Source organism: Seriola aureovittata, chromosome 16 (genome assembly GCF_021018895.1).
Source record: "Seriola aureovittata isolate HTS-2021-v1 ecotype China chromosome 16, ASM2101889v1, whole genome shotgun sequence".
Taxonomy (NCBI): Eukaryota; Metazoa; Chordata; class Actinopteri; order Carangiformes; family Carangidae; genus Seriola; species Seriola aureovittata.
This window is the reverse complement of record NC_079379.1, coordinates 16,039,722-16,057,992: the sequence shown is the minus strand read 5'-3', so window position 1 is coordinate 16,057,992 and position 18,271 is coordinate 16,039,722. Positions and strand designations below refer to the sequence as shown.

The 18,271-nt window shown below is 41.3% G+C and overlaps 1 protein-coding gene across 2 annotated transcripts; it reads left to right on the top strand.

Moving 5' to 3' along the window:
• The first annotated feature begins 3,206 nt into the window (after positions 1–3,206).
• Positions 3,207–18,250, top strand: ndrg1a (N-myc downstream regulated 1a). 2 transcript variants are annotated; one of them, XM_056398793.1, is made up of 16 exons: positions 3,207–3,359; positions 8,330–8,404; positions 9,294–9,329; positions 11,980–12,085; positions 12,408–12,528; positions 12,850–12,912; positions 13,018–13,078; positions 13,765–13,851; positions 13,938–13,994; positions 14,116–14,219; positions 14,409–14,465; positions 14,575–14,626; positions 15,063–15,110; positions 15,561–15,596; positions 15,934–15,985; positions 16,636–18,250. In XM_056398793.1, exons 2-16 carry the CDS (start codon positions 8,348–8,350, stop codon positions 16,893–16,895), a joined length of 1,197 nt encoding a protein of 398 aa, XP_056254768.1. In that variant the 5' UTR covers positions 3,207–3,359; positions 8,330–8,347; the 3' UTR covers positions 16,896–18,250. The 2 variants fall into 2 exon arrangements, with proteins under 2 accessions (XP_056254768.1, XP_056254769.1); XM_056398794.1 differs by lacking the exons at positions 3,207–3,359; positions 8,330–8,404; positions 9,294–9,329 and adding an exon at positions 11,393–11,540.
• The last annotated feature ends 21 nt before the right edge of the window (positions 18,251–18,271 follow it).

The window sequence follows — 18,271 nt, the reverse complement described above, 5'->3', positions numbered from 1 at the left end:
TCATGCGTATGTTAGACCTGGTAAAAAAAAAGATGTGATGATATATTTGACAAATGTTTTTTGTTTTCATATTTAGTGGTTACAACATGCTACAGTAAATATTTGTAGACACAAGTGTGCTATCAATCCTCTCATCCAACTCTAGACAAGAGGGTGAATAAATATTTCCTAAAATGAACTATTCCTTTAATGCTCCTTCTTGACTAACATGAAACCAAACTGGGCCAAAAACGGCATGTAATGATTTATCTGGACACCATATGTAACTTTTCAACTTCTCTGTTAATTTCACACAAAAAAAAAAATGTTGTAAAGATTTACCACTGATGTCAACGGACACCATCAGTGTCAAATCTTGCTTTTCACCAAAAATACAATGTAGCCATACCTTTCTATATTGGTCACAAATGTACGTCACTTTTTACAAACTTTTTACTATGTGACCGACAGACACAGTCCATGTCATGTGTGTCTGAATCACCCATTCTTTTGAGCCTATTTCATCACTGCAGTTGTCATGACTGCATGAGTCCAGCTTAGAGGAGGTCCACACAAAGACTCAGCGGATGGGTGTGTGCAGTGAATAAAAGTTGACATGGGGAACTAACAACATGTCAGGAAACAGCCCCATAATCAGATTACATTTAATGTAAATACTTGTACTGTGTAGGATTCAGCAGCATTCAGTGAAATGGATGAGCTTTGACCTTCAGCGCTAGATGTTCTGACTTTTGTCATCTGCTCTGTTTGCAGTGAACAGCAGTGCAGTACGGTCATGAACCTACAGATCAAACACACTTCAACAGGGAGACCCTTGACTGGCAGACAACAGATAGAAGATACAGCATGTACAATACAGGACTAATGCTTTAGTGGAAGAGTCAGATGGAGGAGAAGAAAGTGGAACAAAAAGAATGAACAAAAACAAAAATCAAGATCTAATTTACTCTAACGTTCCTTGAAGAATTCAATATTCAAAAGCTATGCAGTATATTCCTGTTTTCTATTGATGACAGACCTCACATGTTGTGTCCTTACAGCACCTCATCTAATGATTTATTTCTCTTTACTCAACACCATGCTCCCAGAATTCCCTCTACATAATATTACTAAGAATAGTAAAAGCTTTATTTGTGTAACAATCATTCATTAAAAAAATAGAAAAAGAAAAATGTCAGAAAAGGGCTTCACAAAATCTAAAGGAAACAATAAGAAGTTATATTATACAGTACATAACTGATAAATATGTCTAACTGATAAAAATCAATATGGAAATAAAGCATGATTAAAATGGCAAAGGGGAGGAAAGGGAGGAAGATGGAATAACATATACTATATAATAATAAAAATAATATAATAAAATATCTATAAACAGAAACTTAAAAGTTCAAAGTGCATCAACAGCCTTGAGATGTGTGAAGGGGTGCAGCCCACACCTGAAGAGCTCTATAGCCTTGCCACCCAGCTGCTCCCACAAACATTGTAATCAGTCAGGTGAAAGTCCACTGGTTTTTATCAATTATTGAGACACTGTGCGACCCACATATGCTGCAGCAAATCTCTCGCAGTGACCAGGCTCGCGAATGCTATCTGTGCTCCGCAGTGATAGCTGGACAGGAGCTGCAGAGACAGACAGACGCACGGATGCTCCCTGTGTAGTGTTTTTATTGGTGGCCAGATAGGTGAGGATACTTGTTGTTTGGTGATGTCCATCAGCATTACCACCCCCCCCCCCCCCTCCCCATCCCTGTATCTGGTTTGCAGTGTACTAAGTGAATGACCTGAAATTAGCATAGTGGTTATATTTTTCCCCTCCAATGTGGCTATTGTTCAATGTGTTCCTATTGAGGGCCTCACATTACAAGCCCACAGTGCAGCTATTGTATCTTGACAAGGACCTTTCACACACTCATTGCCAATACTAGCACTTATTGGCAGATTCACAGTGTAACAGTCAGACTCTTGCAGGTGTGGAAATTTCCATGGAGATCCCTGCACTGTAGTCCATGCTTAGTAAGTGAATCAAATGGATCGGGAGTCACAAACAACATGCTTATAAAATGCTGAGGCGCACATTTTTTCATACACAAACTCTCTGCACTCTGCACTCAGATTACATGTAAGGTGTCAAACACAAAGAGGATAATCAACACAGGCATTATTTCAGATTGGATATCTGTTTGAAGTCACTTCTAGACGACATTGCATCAGGATAACATGCTTTCCCTCAAAGTAAATTCTGTGCAGCAGCTCACACCGGACCATACTGTCTCTCTTCTGGTATTGATTATTGCATCTGGGGGACAAGCTGATTTTGATTAGACAATAGAAATGTGCTATCAAGGAAAGGCGGTGTGTGATCCAAGGCGAGGGAAGGGCTACCCTTTGTACAGACTGATCTCCTCTTGGCCTCAAATCAAGGTTGCAGGCCTGGCTGCATTCCTAGCCCCTCAGCCTCATACAGCCACAACAGACAATGGCTCAAACACATCTTTAAAAAACGTCAGCTGTTGGGATTGCACAAGTGTAAAATTACCAGTATGGATTCTACTCCTCTGTTAGAGGGAGAAGAATTGTAGTTTGCAGAACAGTTATGTAAAAAAAAAAAAAAAAACCCAAAATGGCAGCCTTGCCAAGATTCTTGTCTGCACCCAGTCAGTGCTGTTCATTTCAAAGTAATTACCACCTAACATCACAGTCAGCTATCAAATGTGTCAAATGAGAGGGTGCTATGAGGGCACAGTGGCAGTCGACACAAAGGGGGTGTTAAAGTGTCATGAAATTAGATACAGCTCACATCCTGCTAAATCTTTTCTTTTTGTCAGCATCTACATGCAAAAGAATCTGCAAAGAAAAAGTGTTTAAAAAAATTAAAAGAAAAAAGAAAAAGAATATTACAGGAGATTAAAAAAAACATGGAAGATAAATCCGTAACTGCTTTATCACAGGCGGTTTGGTAATCCTGGGAGAGTATTGGTGATATATCGTGTGTGTGTGTGTGTGTGTGTATGTGTGTGTGTGTGTGTGGGGGGGTGTAAACTCAACAGGGGAGTTGTCTCATGAGTCACTGTCACCAGCTTCCCCATAATGCAACCGCTGGAAAGGGTTAGGCTGCCTTATCAATCCCACAGCTGCCGCTACCCAATAGAGAGAGCAGCGGGGAAAGTGGGCCGGGCTGCACACCCCCAAGGCTTTATAAAATTCCCTCATACATCCGCCTTGTGCTTCACGTTATAAACAAAGCAACGCTTCTGTTACTGCAGCAATTTGCGCTCTTTGAAAGGAGAGAGAAAAAAAGTTTTTTGTGGACATTTTTTGGGGAGTGCTCATCTCAGGACAATCAGAAGTGAAATCCACAGGTAGGTTTCTGCTCCAACTCATCCAGTTATCTTAGTGCTTTTCATTATTTTATAAGGAAATGGGCGCTAACTTCCCAGTGACTCCGCAGCATGTCTGAGCACGTTGTTAGTCCTGTTTGGCGCAGTGTAACTCCGCTGATATACAGATTTGTACAACACGCAAGAATTCTGTTTCAGTTCTCAAGTAAAGAAAGTGTAATCTCTGAGAAGTGCGCCAAATTTATTCCACCACAAAGAACAGACAGGCTGACGCACAGAGCAAAACATTTCACATGGATTTCATGATTGTGTGTAGATTTCTGAAAAACTTATTATTAATTATTGTTATATTTTGAGTACATAGTAAATACATGTTATTACATGTACAAATGCATTGTGGGAAGGCTTTTTGTAAGTTTTTAAACATTTTTGAAAATGTCAGAAATACATTTTAATAGTAAGGCAGGACACTCCTACGGTATGTGTAGCATGTGTAACATGTAAACAACTAGTTGAACTTGATCATAGATCAACACGCTTTTCACACGTGACCCTGGAAGCTGGCACGCGCACACGCACAGGAGCAGGAAGCCTTTATTTGGCATGTTGCAAATATTATTGTAACAATAACTGTAAAACATCCTCTTTGCTCTCTAGACTTAATATAAAGAAAACAAACAAAAACATGCAGATGGGTGGAGCTGTGTGGGGAGCAGGGGATCTTGCTCCCAACTGGCTTGATCAAAAAATGAAAACATTTGTCTACTAACTTAAGGCTTTAATGGCAGTCTGCCAAAACGTAGAACATACCCTTCTATCAAAACAAGAGTGTGCCCCGACCTGTTTTGTAGCTGTGTTTAGTTTTCCAGTTAATTCTTATGTCAAGATATAAAGCCCCATCTAAAAGATCATGACCCTGATCTCTGAAGTACACAGGAGGTTTGGTGGGGATACAGGAGAATACATCTCATAATAAACAGCAGCAGCTGCTGCTTGAACCACTGATGTTGCTAAAAGTGTTGTTGCTGCTCATAGAAAACTGCTGGTGATCCCCTGAACCACCCCCCACTCACCAACTTACTGTAGCAATGGAGGCACCCACATTTTGATATCTTTACAATCTGAAAATGTAGGTCTGTGACAGCTTAGTCCAGTAGGCCTGCTGCTGCTGCTGCTGTTGCTGCGCTGATATTTCAGAACCAGGGATTTGACAGATTAAGCGAGTTCCCAAAGATTAGGGAAGCAATCATTGTTTCTGCAGATGGATGCTGTGGGCTCTTGGATTTAAAACTATATGAAGGCAATGGCGGAAGGACGGCATGGCCTTGATTCTGGCCTCCGAAAATTGAGACTCGCTGTCCAAATCTAATCAGTACATATGTTTCTCTCTCCCTCAGAGAACAGAGAGAGACTTTGAGCTCATGCTGTTTTGTAACTTAGATGTTCTGGCTTTAAGCAGTGTGTCACATCTGTGGATTTACTGTGAAAAACAAGCACTAATGTGTTATGTAGGCCCGCAACAGTGTTGTTGTTGTTGTTGTTGTTGTTGTTGTTGTTGTTGTTGTTTTCCTCTAAAGCTCAAACCACATTATCTCACTGTTGAGTGAAAACATTGGAGTTTCAAAAAAATCTGCTTTTCAGGAATCAGCGCATAAAACCTAATCATAAGAATCACGATTACAGTCAAAACTTGAAAAAGTAGCGGATTACCAACTGGATGAGAAGAGCAGAATAATAAAGTCATGTAGAGGTTTCATTACATCACAGTGTATGCTGTCATGGACTATTTAGTTAGTTAGTTAGTTAGTTAGTTTGTGTGTATTTTATTGTCATCACACATAATACAACAAGTATAAACAATATAAACATATATAAACAACATCACCTTTAAACATATATTTGTAGGCCATTCTTTTGAGAAAATATATTATAAATATATTATATTGGCATTGTCCCATAATTTAACCCCAACAGCAAAAATACGTAAAACCTCTTCTTTTTTTTTGTAATGTAAATTTACAAATAACTCTCAAATACCATTTGTGCTTTTGAAAAACACTTTTGACAGTCTGGAAATGACTTTGATTTTGCTCTGAGAATTATTTGCATTTTACCAAATCACTAAATTTCATTGCATGAGATTTTAGAAACAATGCATTAGTGTGATCATAGTTTTTGTAGTAAGACTGTTGAATTTATACTCATTTTAAAGGTGGACCCCCACAATTCCACACAATAAGTTCTGCAAGGAAGTATAAGTGAGCAGTTTTTTTTTAAGATAACCAATATGTTGTTTCCATGCTAGTTTATGATCAATCTCCAAATCTTGTTTCAGAAATACTGAAAGTGTACCAGCCAGCATTTCACCAGATGCTACAGTATTTGTGTTGTGTGTTCTGCAGCTGATTCTGGACTACACATTTGAGATCATCTTGAGCCTATATCCTCCCACTCTTTCCTGTCCACGATTGCATAACACAGTTGCACTTCTGCCAGGCCAAATCTGCTTTAGTGAATAGTTTTCTTTCTTCCCTACGGCCTGACATTGAAAAAAAAAAACAAAAAAAAAACAAAAACAACTTTCAATGGGGAATATGCATGTAAGAACTGGTTTGACTTGGTTAGAGACAATATGCGACTGTTGCCAATGACACCGAGCCAGTTTGGAGTGAAGCCAGTTTAAAGAAAGCCCCCTGCTGCAGCAGCAACATAAAATCCCTGTGAGAAAAAGATGCACTGCAGAAACACTTACTTCCACTTTAATACTTAATAACACTTCCAATTTACTGTTTCAGTATTAAGCAGCTGAAAATCTGAAAAACAACATACATCTGCATGGCTCCAAAACCTTTTTCATGCTTTGTAGATTTCATTGTAATATTTATCTCTTTTTCCATGAGATTCATTTGATATGATATTCTATGAATTAACGTGACGATTCGTTGCATAAGAGATGTCAAGGCGGCAGCTCTCATATCGCGCTGCTTGGCATCAGGATGCAGTGGGGTAAAACTAAAACAGCTCCCTCCCTCGCTCTTCTCTTGGCCAGGTGAAACATTAGCTCAGCATGGCGAGCATTCAGAGGTGCACTGCTGGTGTAAACAGCAGGTGACCTACTTGTTTCAGCCGGCTGTCCAGCCAGACTCTCTCTGCCTGCTGCCAGCCTGCTAACAGGTGCTGATGGTGGCCAACTGCAGAGGAAGTCTGCACTCTGTTTTTTTTTCTTAATGAGCTCACTGCTCTGGTTGTACGTAGCTGTGTTTACAAATAAGCTTGAAAATAGGCTTAGAGGATTCCCCCCCGTGTTGACTCGTGAACTAATTTTTCACGTTTGAGAAGCTGAAACAGCTCCAGTTGTGTCATTTTTCAACACCCCGATGATCACAAACATGCCTTCTCACACATGGCTATGGAATCTCGACGGGGGCTGATCTCTTGTCCTCTCCAACAAAGCTCCCGCAGTGTGATGGCGGCCATGTTTTGGAAGGCCTCAGCAGAAAAATGAACCTGTTGTTTGATACTCCTCTTCCTCTGTGGTATTGTGAGATCCAGCTGGCTCCGGTCTCTCTTGTCCAAGTCAGAGGAGCCTGTGTGTACATATATGCGTGTGTGTGTGTGTGTGTGTGTGTGTGTGTGTGTGTGTGTGTGCGCGCGTGCGCGCGCGTGCGTGCGTGCGTGCGTGTGTGCGTGTGTGTGTGCAGGGCGTATTCTGCCGGACCACCGTCATCTCCACATTTGAAATGTAATGACTCATTTCCTCTAAAAGACCATCTTGCCCTTACAGCCTCAGTGCAGCCCTGTTGGTTGATGTTGATGAATTTTCTGCCATGCCTGTATACAAAGACAAACAAGAGCGAGGGAGAGCACAGGACAGATGGAGGGAGCCTGGAAAAGAGCAAACATAGCGACTGCAACCGAGCAGAAACCAAGACAAACAGAGAGAAGTGTCAGAAGGCAAAGAGCTAGAAAGCCAGCCGAGAGCTGAAAAGAGGCTGGGATGTGTTGATGGGAACCAGGGTGTCCGTTGCTTCCTGTATGTGTGTGGGTCAGTGAAGGCCGCCTTTAGCAGGGGAGGAGGGCAGGCCCCTGGCTCTCAGGAGCCACCGGGGCCAGTGGACAAAGAGCTCTCTTAACTGGCTAATTTGATTTGCATGCAGAGCTGCAGCCCGCCTGCTCTCCTCCAACACAGCTTCATGGTCCACACAGCCTGTCTTCTCTTTACATGCCCCCCCCTTCTTTTCTCTCTCTTTTTCTCCCTGCCTTTCTCAGTCTCTTTCTCTCCGTCTGTCCCTCTCTTCTTCATTCCTTCCCCTGAATGTCTCTCATCAACAGAGCCTTATTGTGTTCATTTTTGAAATATGTTCCCAATCTTGAAACTATTATCTGGGAAGGGGGACAGCTGCTTCAGTTTTCGGCAGATTTTGGCTGCAGATTAGCATTTTTTGACCCGTTTCAGTGGGGTGTGTGAGAGAGAGAAATCACATTTCATCTTTTCCCCCTCCACTAGACCATCGTCTTGTCTGTCAGCTGTCAGTCTTCCTGCCTGTGTACTCCGTCCGTCAGGTTTGTGTGTGAGAACAGTGAGCAGTTCCCGGGTGTGGCCGCTCTGTTGTCCGCATGTTACTGTGTATACCGCACTGCCAGTCTCTGCATGTTCCTGTGTTTGCACCTGTGCGTACGTGAGTGGATTCAGGTCAAGAATAGTCACTGCACTTTGTCAAGTAATTCAAAGCTAATAGACACACCCACCCCAAAGTTCAAGCAATCTGTCAGTTTATTGTCTGCGGGTCAGCCAGCTATAACCAGCGCCTTTTTTATAGAGGTTTGAGACCCAGGGTGGAGATGATAAGAACACATACATCTTTTTATTAAACATACATCTTTTTTTTTTTCCATGACATCAAACAAATTATATTTGAGAGGCTGGAAACCTCAGAAACACAGATTGAACCACTCGCTCACTGACTAAACTGTCTTTTCTGACCCTCCAGGCTCTGCAGCTCTTTGAAATGGATGAGATCCAGGTTGTTGAGTCCAAACCCCTGCTGGTTGACAGGGAACTGCCGGTATGTGTTCCGCACAGAGCCAAATCAAATCAAGTTATAAATAGTTCTTGTAGAAATGTGTTTTAGCATGCTCAAATTGGTTGTATGGTTTATTTATAGATTTGTGGTTTATTCAGAATTACAGTGTATTTTGAATAAAGACAGATGCTAACCAAGAAGAACATTAAAATGATGAATGATTATTACTTACTATAAATCCCAGGCAAAACTATGTGACACTGCTCAGTCAAAAAAGTAAGATAAAGGATATATGATCAGTTATTGTTATAGTATAAAACAGATCACATACCTTCACTGAGGCTGCACAGTCCTCTTCATCAGTTTCTTCCATAAAAGAATATAATCTCCATCTACATCAATACACATACAGTGATTGAAAATTATGATAACAATGTTTTTTTTTATTCAATGAAGCATAAAACATGATAAACATAATGTATATCTCACAATAACAACTTACTCGATCTGCACCAGCAACAACTCATCTGTAATAATAAGTATTAATGAATAAATGAACAGGATTGAAAACATTATCTAAGAAGAGGTGGCGAAAAAAGAGTCCCTCATTCATGCCCACAATCATAGCTTCATTTTCCTCGGTGAGTGGACTTTACTGTTCACCCCAAGTTTGTCAATAAAGTCTGCTGAACTTTGTCCCAGCGCTGACCTCTCTGAACAAAGATTACTGTTCAATCATTGATCATTTCTCCACAAGTACTGTAGAGATTTGTGCAGTTGAAATGACACCTAGTGCCTCGTGCGGCAGTGCTCATTTCGACATGAAAATACGTGCAGTGACAGGGTGACGCCCTCAGGATATTAGATTATAGCATGTTAGACTGTAATTGCATTAGTTTTATATTTTCATGACTCTGTTCTTTCCTTGCAGGGCCTGAGAGAGGCTGTACAGCAGCTTGTTATCAAGGTATGTTTGCACACACATGAAAGTAGATCCTATATTTACTATTCCTACCAGCTGTAAACCTGGATTTATTAGTTGAAGCTTGGACTGAACGGTGATCCCAATTATCAGTTGTGTAAACAGATGGTTTTATTCTATGTTTTATTATTCTAACTTGTCTAGTACCATCTAGTGGCTGATAAAAAGAAATACTGGTTGCAGTGGCTCATCCATCTCGGTGATGACTTTTCATCCGCTGTAATTTTATTAGGACTAAAATCTGATTGGGCCTCTGCTAATTCAGTCAGCTACTGAAAGTGATGAAACACACTTTGAACTGGATTTGTAAGATAACACAGCCACAGTGCATCAAACCATTCACTTTCCACTCTAGCACACTCTCACTCGCACACATTTTAGGTTAGTGTGTGGGTGCTGCTGAGTCTGGGGGCCTCTCAGCACCTTGGACAGCGCTCCTGAGTCAGACCCTCGCGGTCAGAAAGCATTTGGTGGGAAAACTGAAACCACCTGGTTTTCAAGTGAAAGAAGTGGTTGAGCTTGAAGGTGCGGGCTCAGTATGTTGTACATATTCTCCCTTCCTTGAAAATGTATTGACCATCACCTCAAACATAATTGTTCCAGTCTGTGATTTCAGCGTCCGTGAGGTAATGGGTCTCCTGGTCCGGCAATCAGTGGACAAAGATCTTTCCCCAAGCTTTGTCATTCCCAACACTAATTTGCCTTTAAAGCTCTTCTGACTTACTTGGTGTTACACCGATGACCTGAAGTATTCAGGGCAAGTCTTTGATATCTCTTGCGCCTGAGCTTCCAACAATCAGTGACACTGGATTAGATGAGGGTGTTGATATTAGGGATTTACTCCTGATTATTGATTTTAAATGCATATGCACAAACACAGGCACAGAAATCCATCGTCTTGCTCATAATGAGTTTCAGTTGTGGTACATATGCATGCACGCACAAACACACACACACATACGTATTGCCTTGCAGGATTATCTCGTCAGTGTAGCCTACGTGCTTGAGTGTGTTGAGTGGGCGGAGCGCGGTGTGGCGAATCCTTTGATGTTTACATGTACGTTACGTCCAGTAAATAGGTTATTACGCCTCCTTGGATGTTCCTCTAGAGCAGATCCTATGCAGCCTAAACTGGTTTTCAAACCACCCACCAGGTCATCTTGTACAGTCTCCTACATCTACAGTACAGGTCAGGTCACCACTGGAAACTGCAGCTTTGCGTTTTTTTTAGGATCCAGTTCTCACAGAAACAATTTAATTTTCAAAATGATATTTAGTTAAAAATGTAGAAATTTATGGCTGCACATATGGCATATTCAGCAGTATGTTTTCTTGTCTCCTTTGGAAGAGACATGGCATAATTCCAAGATTGCATATGGAATACATTTCTTCACACACCATACATGATGTGATGATAAACCGCTTCAGTAAGATTCATGTGATTTGGGGCAATATTTGCAACTGAAAGCATTTTTACAGATTTGAAAGAATTTGTGAAAATCATTGAGAATGAACTATGTTTAGAGTTTAAGCTTTTATACTGAAACACATTTTATTCTATTTATTGCTTCAGGTTATATAGGCCTATTAGGTCATACTGGATATTCAGTCAGTCATTTACTGTTTATGGAGTGTTTGTAGGAAATGTTTAAGACTGTCATCTCAAGTCTTTGTTTAACGCGCTCTAGCGTTGAGAGACAGTTCACCCTCATGTTCAGTGCTGTTAAAATGTGTATTATTTAAGTTGCATGTTACTCAGCTCAGCCATTATTTTGAAAGTGCTTGCCCTAAATATTGCTGAATAATGGTTGCCAACTTCCCCGCGCTCATTCATTCACCATATTCTCCCACTGGTCACACCCTGACTTACTCATCATGCCAACGCAGTAGCTGATGGCCCTCTGTCTGACATTGGCTGATCCAATTTAGGGATAGAATTAGCTTGTTTTGACCAGCCTGCAAGGCACCATGGGAGGCCAGGAGCTTAGGCCAACTGGTAAGCAGCGGGGGTATAAAACACAGCTCTCAGTGCAGGGCTAAACAACTTCAGAGCTCACCAACTGTTGGATCTATAGCTCAGAGAGCCACTGCGACTGCACTTTTTTCCAGTAGTGAGCCGTGTTGGACTCCTCTACTGCAAACATGGTTCTGGAGGATTCTGATGTGGAAATGATTGTCGCTGAGATTGAAGTCAGCGTGAGTACACTGAAGGCTGCACTCGAATGTTTGCACTGAGTAGTTTCCAGTGGATTTGTTGGATTATGCTGCCTGCTGGACAGCAGCTTCTGCAGTTGGAGTTGTTGCATCGGTGTCAGTGCTGGATAGACAATAGTTTTAGATTTTGTATGAAGCAACTTTTGTGGCTCATTAGAAAGATTGGATCAGAGTTTCATCAGTGGTTTGTTAGTTTTCTAGCTTGGCATGGAAAAAAAACATAATTAGATGAGGCAATAATGAGGGTTTCTTGACATGAATTATTGCAAAATGCATGAATGAAGGTCATGCAATTTGCTCATTTTATGCAATTTATTTTTAACAGGTGCTTTTTAATTGAGATGAAAGTGTTGGTAAATTTATTCAGATGTAACATAGTACCTTTTATGCAAAGCTTGGTTATTGTTTTTTGCATCTATAGGAGCACGATGTGGAGACTCCTCATGGAAGAATCCACTGTACAATGAAGGGGGTTCCCAAGGGAGACAGACCTGTCATCCTCACCTTCCATGACATCGGACTGAACCGTAAGCTTGGCTCTTGATTCAGCTCTATCTAGGTGAAACATCTGTTGTTGTGCCTAAAGCCTGGGGTGTTTTGAATTACTGCACCACATGGGATCAGATTAGGTCCACCGAGTTAACTTTATATTATTAAGTCCACTTCATTACATTATCTAAACTGCTCCAAGATTATTGACGGATTTTTGTGACGGTGTCAAATTTTGCAAGATGATGAAAAACAACACCTGCATGTTATACAAAAACAAACTCTGCAAGTCTTACATTCACTCTCAGGTTACTTTGGGTCGTTTCAACTTCTCAGCCAAGTATCACTTTTTCTTTCCAGACAAAACCTGCTGGAACACGCTCTTCAACCATGAGGACATGTCGGAGATCATGCAGCACTTTTCTGTGTGTCACGTTGATGCCCCCGGACAGCACGAGGGAGCTAACACCTTTTCCACTGGGTGAGCCAGACACACAAACGCACTCATGTATGTCAAGCAGTCTGTGACCTTTGACTCGACAGGTAGATCAATGTGGATGTAGCTGAGACGACCTAATTTGAAAAGTGTGTTGTAGGGACAGGTGTTTATCTGGTTCAGCCTAATCTCAGCTTTGATGGTGGGACTTTGCCTCACGTTAACGCTACCTGAACATGATCTGAAAACAGATAGTGAAACACAGACGGCTGTTATGGGCTGATATCAAGAATAAGGAGCAATATTGTGCAGTGATTAGATAGTTTTTATTATTCAGTTGTTAACTAAAGGTTTTTGTTTTTCCAGATATGAGTATCCCTCTATGGACCAACTCTCTGAGACACTCCCACTGGTGCTGAAGCACTTTGGGTAACTTGAGCTGCGGTTTTCACACTGACCGCTCACACTCATATTTGAGATGTTTTCTAACCTGTTGTTCTAACAGTATCCATGTATCTTTGTGTACACACACAGGCTGAAGAGTGTTATTGGAATGGGCATTGGAGCCGGGGCTTACATTCTGACCAGATTCGCTGTAAGTCTCCCCCCGTGAACATCTCAGTCAGGCTTAATAATTATGAGTTTTAATCAATCTGGGATTAGCAGAGCCAGCTAATGTGTTTCTCCTTTTTGCTGATTTTGGCAATATAACACAGCTTATTGCTTGAGCCTGCTGAGCCTTAAAAGCCTCAGGAATGTTCCAGATCAGCTCAACACTAACACTGTGCACAGTAGGAAGTCTCACCCTGTTGACACAAGGCTGACAGAGATACAACGTAAAACTCCCTGCTGCAGCCTTCTCTTTTACTAAAATAAGTGTGAATTATTGCAGTATATATATTTTTTATGTAACATTTATTCAACCAGGGGAAGCATCTTTGAGATAAAGACGCATCCTGGCAAAGAAAGGCAGCAATAATATTGAGTTACAAACAAAATAAGCCACAAAATCAGTATTAAACAAAATGTGATTTTAAAATTGAGGAAAAAAAAGAAAAATTCCAAAAAACAACATAAATGGCAACATAAAACCATAAAAATTAACAAAGACCAATCTCAATAACTTAATGAGTCTAACACATTAAGATTGTAAAATACCCCAGAACACTGACAGCCAGAAGAGATAGCGCCCAGTTTTGAGCTTGTATATTTTGCTGAGTGCAACACTGTTTCTTACACCAGGCTGAATACATCACTAATTTCAGGTTGTGTGTGTTTTAGCTGGACTACCCGAACATGGTAGAGGGCCTGTTGCTCATCAACATCAACCCGTGTGCTGAGGGATGGATGGACTGGGCTGCACACAAGGTAACACAATGAATATTGGACTTGCAGAGCTGAAAAAAAGATAAATGCTGCATAAAAGTAAATACAATTTTTACGTCTAATTTCAGATCAGCGGCTGGACCCACGCCATGCCTGACATGATCATCTCCCACCTCTTTGGAAAGGTACACCTTCAAATTCCTTTTGTTTTTTAAGTATTTTCACCTAAATCCCTGTTGTTAAATAGCTTTTCTAGGTCTTTGAGTCTCAGTGAGTTAAACTGATTTTGTGTTTTGGTCACCACAGGAGGAGATCCACAACAACCATGACTTGATTGCGACATACCGCCACCACGTCATGAACGACATGAACCAGTTTAATCTGCATCTCTTTGTCAAGTCCTACGAAAGGTAAACACATCAGCGTTAGTCTACCTGTTGCTTTGCTGGCAGTGATAGAAAGAATTTCTAACTAGGAATTCAAGGCCAAGAAATACACTAAATAAAGCACAACCTAAGCTGCAACACGTTGTAGAATCTTAACTTTTAATTAACAAAAATTAAGATTTTCTGTTATATCCTTTACGTCTTTCATTACAGTCGGAGGGATCTGGAGGTTGAGAGGCCGGTCCCAGGAAGCAATGTCAGAACCCTCAAGTAAGTTGCTGTCAAGCAACAAGAAAACATCACCTGCTGCATATTTTATTTAAATTACAATGTAAGTCATGATATTTAATGTCTGATCGTATGTGTTCCCCTCATCCAGGTGCCCTTCTCTGCTGGTGGTTGGCGATAGCTCTCCTGCTGTGGAGGCTGTGGTGAGTTGAAGCACGGTCACTGACGTTCACACAGCCATTAAAACAAGGCTCTAATGCTAATGATCAGCCTTCCCACCACTATAACCCAGCTAACTTGTGCTGGACGTGTTTTCCGTTCACTTCAGTCACCTCTTAAAGCCCCAAGAGATATGCGAGATTTAACGCTCGGGGACATCAGTTTTACATGAGGCGAGAACAAATCTGGGAACAAAAGTCAAGTGACACAGGGTAGTTTTGATCTATGAGAGTTAAGACTTGTTTCATTGTTACTGCTTTTAACCCTGAGAGTCGCCACAAATCCTTTATTATCCCTAGGCAGTGCATATAACTTTAAATTCAAATAAAAATGCACTTTTTATTTCAGCGTTGGCATTTTTTATAATGTGCAATATATAAGATACTTTACTTAACATGTTTGTTTTATGTGCACCCACAGGTTGAGTGCAACACCAAGCTGGACCCAACAAAGACAACCCTGCTTAAGGTAAAGAGCCTTGTTTCTGTCTCTCTGTGCTGCGTCCCCTCCCCCTCCACCTTCTGTCCCATATCCTCCTCAGATTATAATAGCCTTGATGGAAATGCATCGCCTGATAAGATTCCAGTGGCTCAGCATTTACCTGGTGACATATTAACCAGAAGTAGAACAGCTGAATGCAATCTGCTGCGACTGACCTACTTGTGTTGGCCTTTTATGATCCGCAACTGAAACCAAATGGCTCTTGGAGCTAAAATGGGTGCCATTTACTGGGGTTAACTGTTCGAGGTCTAGAGGAACACTGATTGGAAGTAGCAGGGGCAAAGTGTTCAACATGTTCAAATGGGAAATGCCGAGTGTAATGGGGGGTAATGGCGTGTATCCAATGCTGTGTGAATGTACAAGCACCAAAATGCTAAATGTTAATGGCCTCTTCTGTGCTTTCCCTCCTCCCTCCAGATGGCTGACTGCGGTGGCATGCCCCAGGTTGACCAGGTGTGTATGTCTGTGTTTGTGTGACAGAAACAGCTCTGCAAGACACCGTCACTGCCGTAAGAACAGGCTGGATAATCAGTGCAGGGGGTCAGGTGGAGGGGTGGATGGCATAAGAGGGTTGCACCTAAGAGCATTAGCAAGTAGCAGACATGAACCACATTTGTCAGGTTGTAATCCACCACCCTACACAGCACCTGCTCATAGCAGCTGTCATATCTCAGACCCTTAGAACTAAGCTGTTGGATGAGAGATTGAGTCTGTTATGTTATGTAAACAAGAGTGATAATTAATGACAAGAGGACTGATTATCTCCCCCTTGTGTTCTGTTTCTCTGCAGCCTGGAAAACTGACAGAAGCTTTCAAGTACTTCATTCAGGGCATGGGATACAGTAAGTATTCGAGACATGCAGTTTTCTATGGTGAAACTAAGATTGCACAATTCTGCCACTATCAATAATAAAAAATAAAAAAAACTTGTACTCTCTAAGTTCACAACGCTAAAGAGGAGTTCTGCCACCTTGTGGTGAGATGAAAAGCTTGCATCCTGCTCTTCAACCATTGGTGTTGGCTGATAAATGACTCATGCTCTCACCGGGGTGTAACTTGAACTCAGCTGCAGGTCGATTGCAGATGTTTACTGTGTGCTTGGAACAGTAGTGGAAGAAGTACTCATTACTCTTACCACCGGAGTAAAAGTTTTGCACTGCAAACTGCACATTTTGAATAAAATCATGATTAAAAGTTTTATCGGTAAAATTTACTTAAAGTGTGAAGTATCAGGTTAAAAAGCCAAGTTGCATAATATTGTACCATTCGATAATTATTTTTGTTGTCATTGATGTGTAAACAGAATTTTAATGTGATATTCATATGACATAAAAACTAATATCTTAAATATAGTAAGTAGAGCAAATAGAGGTATAGAGTAACATGAACTTGAGTAAATTTATTCAGCTGCTTTCCACCATTGCTGCACAATTGCACCAGAGCAAGCTTCAGTCAATAAAGTGCATTTACTAAATCCTCCTCCTCTCCTCAGTGCCATCTGCCAGCATGACCCGCCTGGTCCGCTCCCGCACCGCCTCCGGCTCCAGCGTCACCTCCTTCGACGGCAACCGCTCCCGCTCCCACACCAGCGAGGGAAACCGCTCCCGCTCACACACCAACGAGGGCAGCCGCAGCCGCAGCCACACTGTCGAGAACCAGCGCGGCCGCTCCCACACAGGCGGCTCCATGGACGGCACAGCCAACAGCAACGTGGACCAGGCTGTGCCCAAGTCCACTGAAGTGTCCTGTTAAGCGACCCCACCCCCACCCCCACTTTCTGGACACCCAAACCTCTCAAGAAGTTCCCTTCGGTCTGTGCTGCACTGCCTCTAATTGACACACAGTCACACACATTCCTACGCACATACACATTGATGTGGAGATGAGGGACATGATAAGATAGCATACCTGGATTTGTAAAAACGCACAATGGACACTCACCTGCAGAGTATTCAGTGCAGCTGAGATGCCCAAATTTCAAAATAGGATGTCTCTTGAGTAGGAGGTCAAAGGTCAACTGTATGCCTGGTTTGTCATTCTGAGGAACTCAAACATATCTGAGCAGCAAATGCTTCTGAGCTCCTTGGCCAGGTGAGTGTGTAGTTAGGGGCAGCGCAGCATCTGGGAACACCGAAGCGGAGAATGTCGGAGAAAGCTGTGGCTACGAGTACACCAGCTTGTACATGTATCGCTCATAATCTCTCATACATATATATAAAAAAAAAAAATGTTTTAATTTCCATTTCTGCATTCCTTTCATCCTGTTTTTATCCATTTTTACCGTACTGACACAGCTTTCTCAAATATACCTGACTGTAAATGACTGTTTTCTGTTTCTCATTGTAATTGTTTGATCATTTATTCTTTTACTTTCCATGTCTGAAGTGTTGTCGTTTGTTCGTAGGAGCAGATTTGTAGATGTGGAGAGAAAACGGGGAGGCACTTGGGTAAATAAAACAAATGGCAATTTGCTTCACAAATTGCAAATGTAACTTTTGAAAATTAAGGGACAGACTTCAAATATATCATGTATATACAGCAAATAATGTTTCATCTTGCCAATGTCCATTATCCTTGAGTTTTTTCAAAACATCATCTGTTGTAACGATTTTCTAGAAGTCACATCTGTCATGAATCTTTTCTGGAATCAAATGATCATTGTACGCTTTGCCATCAATCAGAATACACCCTGAAATACAAATTCAAAAGCTTTTACATCTTATGCTTTATTAATGGATCATGGCCTCAGACAAAAAAGTTTTTTTTCCTCTTTTTTTAAATGATGATTTCTATGCAATCAAGCACAACGGAACAAAGATGTGCCATGGAATTGTTCACTTTTTAGATGTGATGCTCCTATGTGGTTGTGGATTTTTGGGTGAGTGAAGTTGTAGGTCCACATGTTAACATGAGGATAGCCATAGAACTTACCTGACACCTTCTACTCCCTGTATTTTACTTGCACTACAGCAGCATTTTGCTTTGTAGAACACATACACAGCTTTGTAAAGATGCGTTGCACAACCGTCTAATGCTGTAGAAAAGCATTAAAATGACATAACAGTTTGTATTTATTAAAAAAATGACAATAAAAACCCTGTAACAGATCTTCCCTGATTGTGTTTTTT